Genomic DNA, 4718 nt, shown 5'->3' on the forward strand with positions numbered 1-4718 from the left:
GCGAGCTGACGTGGCGAAAATGCAGGAGATCCCATAATAGTTACGCTGCAGTTGTTAATAGGTTAATGAACAAGTCTCATCTTTCTGATACTCGACTGTTGCGATTAGTAGTTTCCATCGTGCATCGAGAAATAGTAGCTTCTCCTTCAAGTTTTCAAAATGATATATACAAGCACCGAATTGGGTTTTCTTCGAATACATAAATAATCTAAAATAAAAGTAGATAATAAAAAAAGAGATAAACGAAGAATTCCAATTTGAGTAAACACGAAACAACGAAGGTAGATCATCGTCGATGTTCACATAGAAACTATCGCGTTTGAACGATCAGAGTTTCGCCAAAAAGGTTACGCATACCTTTTCAGAGAAATTGATACGCGCCTAACTTTAGTGGAAACAGCGTAACGCAATTTGCTTTCGATCGACTATGACGCACGCTCTTAGCAATTCTATGAAGCCTCGACGTGATCCGTGCCCCGATCGAAGATGCAAATAATCGAAAAATACCCAGATATTTTGACCTATCGTAATAATTTCCCACGTGGGAAATCACGCGGGCAGTCACGCTGGAAAGTTACTTACGAGTGAAAGACAAAGGTGACGATTAGCTATCGCGAGAAGTAAAGGAAAGCAGTCTCGAGATTAGATTTACATGCTCCCCTGATCGAAGATTGTTCGCTCTGTCGTTGAAATGAATCGTGAAGTCATCACGAGCAGGGGAAAGCAATAGGAAATTAAGAAACGTTGTGATTATCTGTTTTATATTGTTACTAGATGTAATTAGCGTAAGAAAACTAGAAAAAGGGTACGAAAGGGAGGAATGGAAAATAGAGTAATGAGAGAAAATGTAAACGAAACTATGTAAGAAATGGAAAACGCGGTGTCAAAGGGTTGAATATAAAACACCTACGCACCCTAATAAAGAAAAACTGAAAATTGAATCGTAAACTCCACCTCGCGAGAACAAGGGCTCGAGGACGCAAGGGCCCCCTACAGTGTTCGAGGACCCGCCGCTAGGCGGCAGCAGATTCTGGTGGTTCGGGCGAGTGGCCCAGCTAGGTGGGGGGATGGATTTTGGGCCCCTTCCTCGGAACCACGACCAGGAAAGGAGACCATAGACCGGTTTGGCTCTCTGGCTAACCTCGGGGGTCTTCGTTCAGATGGCAGCACTCTGGCGGAGATATCTTTACGCTCTTTTGCTCAGTCCGGGTCCAGAGATGCAGCGGCGCGGATGTTAGAAGCAGGCCCCGTTGAAACGTTTCAAGAATACCCTCGTAGAACTCAGAATTTCCGTCTCTAAAAGTACTTTTCGTTTTTTTGAATTACCTCCGTCCGATAGAATTTTGGATCAACGAACAAAGAACGTAGAAAAAGATAGGAATCTTTACTTTGTTTTTAAACGCGCTTCACGATAGGAATAAAAATGTATCGCTGGCGCGATCGACTTACGCTCGAGTCGTGTAACTTTTATGGGAAGGGCAGGGCAAACTGAATAATTCATTCGCGGAATTGGGAAGTAGTTCGACGAGGGAAATTTATGGGAAACGGAATCGTGGAAAACAGGGTTATCCGGGCATAAATTGAATAACGACACAAGGCGTTTAAGGTTTAAGAAAGAGATCAATATTTATTTGATGCTCTTGCAGTAATAAGCGTCGATCGTTTCTATTTCTCACAATAGAGAGGAATTATAAATTTAATTTCTCTGCACTCATATAAATATAAATAGGACAGTTGTTCGCATATTCTCGCAGGCTTCACGCATACACGCACGCACGCACGGTACTTAACTAAAGCTAAAAACTAAAATTCGCGTTAGTTACAAAAACGTTCCTCGTACTTGCAACGATATACAACACTCGCTTGGCGTTTTTTTTTACGGTACAAGAAACAGAATGGAAGACCTCGGTGATTCTTGTTGCGTAAGGCACTTAAAATACGATATCCTTCTAACGTATGTACAGAGGAAGGCGAAAGGAAGAAAGAATGCGAAAAAATATAAACGGTAGGGGGGACAGTAAACGCGCGAGAAACGACAAAAACGCGAACGAAGAGAAAATCAAACGTCCACGAGGCGAAAAAGGATTTTTCTACATTCTTCCGGCACGATCGAACCGACTCAAAGATAATAGGTTATTTACAAGGCACTGTATAAGGCACTGCCTCATAGGCTACTGGCCGACTGTACGCACTCGGGAATTGAACTCGCGATTCTCAGGATCTCCCAAACTCGCAGGACACCCTCTCGTCTCTCGACCCGACAAATCCTCGATCCTAAAATCGAATACGTAAGGAACAATATCCGTGTTCCGCGGGATCTCTCGCGGGGCGCTGAACGACAAACCGATCCACGTGTCTTCATTCAGAACATTTACATACGTCTGTATATACATATACATATACAAATATATATGTATCACTCGAGACTGTCTCTGTCACGCACGACAAAACGATTTTTTTATTTTTTTTTTTTCTTTACCACGGTCTCCACGGTTTGTCTTCGACCTCCGGCATGACGCTCTTCCTCATCACCAGGGCGAGAGGTTTCTGAAGAGGCGGACTGTAGACGCGGGGGTCGAACTCGGGGTCGCTGGTGTAACCGTTCGCCGGCGACGTCGCGACGTCCCTGTGGCTGTTGGCCGTGTTGAAGGCGGCTTGTTGCTCGCGGAAGGCCGCTGGAGGTGCCTCGAACGCGATGGGACTCGCCGCCGAGGTGGACGTCGAGCTGGCCGAGGAGGTGGACGAGGACGCGGACGCCGTGCTGGCCGTTCTCTGAGGAATCGGGATCAGAGTAGGCAGAGGCGACGTAGGCGCCGGAGACGAGGCCGGTGACGTGACGGGGGTAGCCTTTGCTCCGGCTGGAAGGACCAGGGCGATGTCTCCGTTGGGCAGCCTGGTGGGTACCAGTTGCAGACCGGTACCGTTTGCGTTCGTGAAGAAGATCCCGTTGGACTGTTGGACCTGGATCCTCGGCGTGGCGTCCACTTGCGGGAGTATGTGCACTTGGAGCTGCGTCGTCGGTGGCGCCGGTTGGACAGGCTGTTGGTTCGCGGTTTGCGCGTTGGTGTTGCTCGCTTCGACCGGTCCCAGGCAGGAGGCCAAGTGGGCCATCAAACGTCTCTTCACCGACGCGTCCAGACCGGGAAACCTGCCAACCTCGCCGGCGCATTCCGTGAAACCAGCCCGGAATTTGTTCAGGACGTTCGGATCTGTCGCTGCGGCCAGAGCAACCTGTTGCCGCTGGAGCGTCTCCAGGTGCTTCACCGTCATCTCCAGGATGTCCGCCTTCTCGAGCTTCGAATGTCTCGCCGGCTGTAACGAAAGAAAAAAATCGTTCGATTACATAAACGCTCCAGGGTGGGTTGGCTCCGATTTATAAGGTTCGACGATTCTTTAGGAAGAGGTGTTCGGAACAATGTGAAGATACTTACGTCTTTTTTCATGGCATCCAGAATTAGGGTCTTCAGGTCGTTGAGGCAGTTGTTAATGCGGGCTCGCCGACGTTTTTCCATAATCGGTTTATTACTCTGTAACAGAAAAGTAGAGAACAGGTCAGACACGATTCACAGGCTACTCCGATTCCGGTGTTCGGTTCTAAAGGGACGATACGAAGTATTCTATTGTTTCTATAGCGATCGTCGTCGAGACCAATCGAGTTTCATTCTCATCGACGGTACTCCGAAATGTTCATTTCGCGATAATTACTCGAATTTCTGATTCATCGAGTCCCTCGAGATGTTAAATTCCCATTTAGACACCCCTATCGTACGACTGTCAAGAATCTCAAGAATCGCGACAAGTGTGGAAGGGTTTGTTGAAAAATCTGATGATCTCGAGAAGACACTAACCCGTCGATTCTCTCCGGATCTTCTGGTGGTTGCCGTAGTGGTGGCGGTCTGCGCAGGGGGCTGACCACCTTCTTGGGGCACGTGTTGCGCCGGCGGCGTGGCACCGACGGTGACACCGCCAGTCGGCATCGTGGCACCCACCCCGGTCACCATGTTCTCGTATCACAGTAATTGAACAGCAACGACAAGAAACGACAAATCGTATAGCACAATTTGCCGTAGCACTGCACTGGTAATCCAAGCTTGCCGCGATAGCACTGATATGTGTCTCAGCCACGGGCCACGACGTAATCCCAAAGTGGCTGGCCGATCGTACAAAGGGGGTGGTTTTGTCACCGAGAACGTAGTAAGAGAACTGTGTCCCTTGCTCGTCTCGCTCGCTCGCTCGCTATGTGAATTCACAGAACTCCAACCGTTCGTAACGGGCGTCAGAGCACGACTGACCGAACGAACGACGAACGTCTTCTGTCGTCCCGTCGAAGCGTGCCACCCGATGGAATGCCCGGTGGAGGCGCTGCCACGTACGGAGTGGGGGAAAACGCCGACTAACCGCGCGGAGGGGATAGCGCGTGACGGTTTAACCTGGGCTTCCCTCCACCACCGAATTCCGACGGTCAGACGGCACCCGGTTGCCTTTAGGAGCCCCCCACTTCCACATTGGAACCCCCTCCTCGACGTTCGAACCGACGACCGTGGCGGGTTGCCTCGCGCGGACCCCCACCACGCGCCTCCGGGTTCTCGGATCGATCGATTTTTGTGCAATGTCACAGAGTCATTTTTTCGAAAAAAAAGAAGAAAAAAAGAAAAATCGGTTTCCGTCGTCGCGACTCGCCGTGACGGCGAATCGAACCAAAGGCCTTGTTATCGAGG

General features: G+C 49.3%; 1 protein-coding gene across 1 annotated transcript; it reads right to left on the reverse strand.

The window, feature by feature from the left end:
* Positions 1–1600: 1600 nt before the first annotated feature.
* Positions 1601–4321, reverse strand: Hry (bHLH transcriptional repressor hairy). Its single transcript, XM_076783044.1, has 3 exons — positions 3849–4321; positions 3432–3527; positions 1601–3312 (listed from the first exon to the last, which is right to left on the reverse strand). The coding sequence occupies exons 1-3, from the start codon at positions 3999–4001 to the stop codon at positions 2476–2478; spliced, it is 1086 nt and encodes a 361-aa protein (XP_076639159.1). The 5' UTR covers positions 4002–4321; the 3' UTR covers positions 1601–2475.
* Between the last annotated feature and the right edge of the window lie 397 nt (positions 4322–4718).

Source organism: Colletes latitarsis, chromosome 2 (genome assembly GCF_051014445.1).
Source record: "Colletes latitarsis isolate SP2378_abdomen chromosome 2, iyColLati1, whole genome shotgun sequence".
NCBI lineage: Eukaryota > Metazoa > Arthropoda > Insecta > Hymenoptera > Colletidae > Colletes > Colletes latitarsis.

Coding starts and splice junctions, on each gene's coding strand:
- Hry (XM_076783044.1), bottom strand. CDS start 4,001: ATGGTGACCGGGGTGGGTGCCACGATGCCGACTGGCGGTGTCACCGTC. Junction 3,528..3,848: donor GATCCGGAGAGAATCGACGG/GTTAGTGTCTTC, acceptor TTTCTGTTACAG/AGTAATAAACCGATTATGGA. Junction 3,313..3,431: donor TGGATGCCATGAAAAAAGAC/GTAAGTATCTTC, acceptor CTTTCGTTACAG/CCGGCGAGACATTCGAAGCT.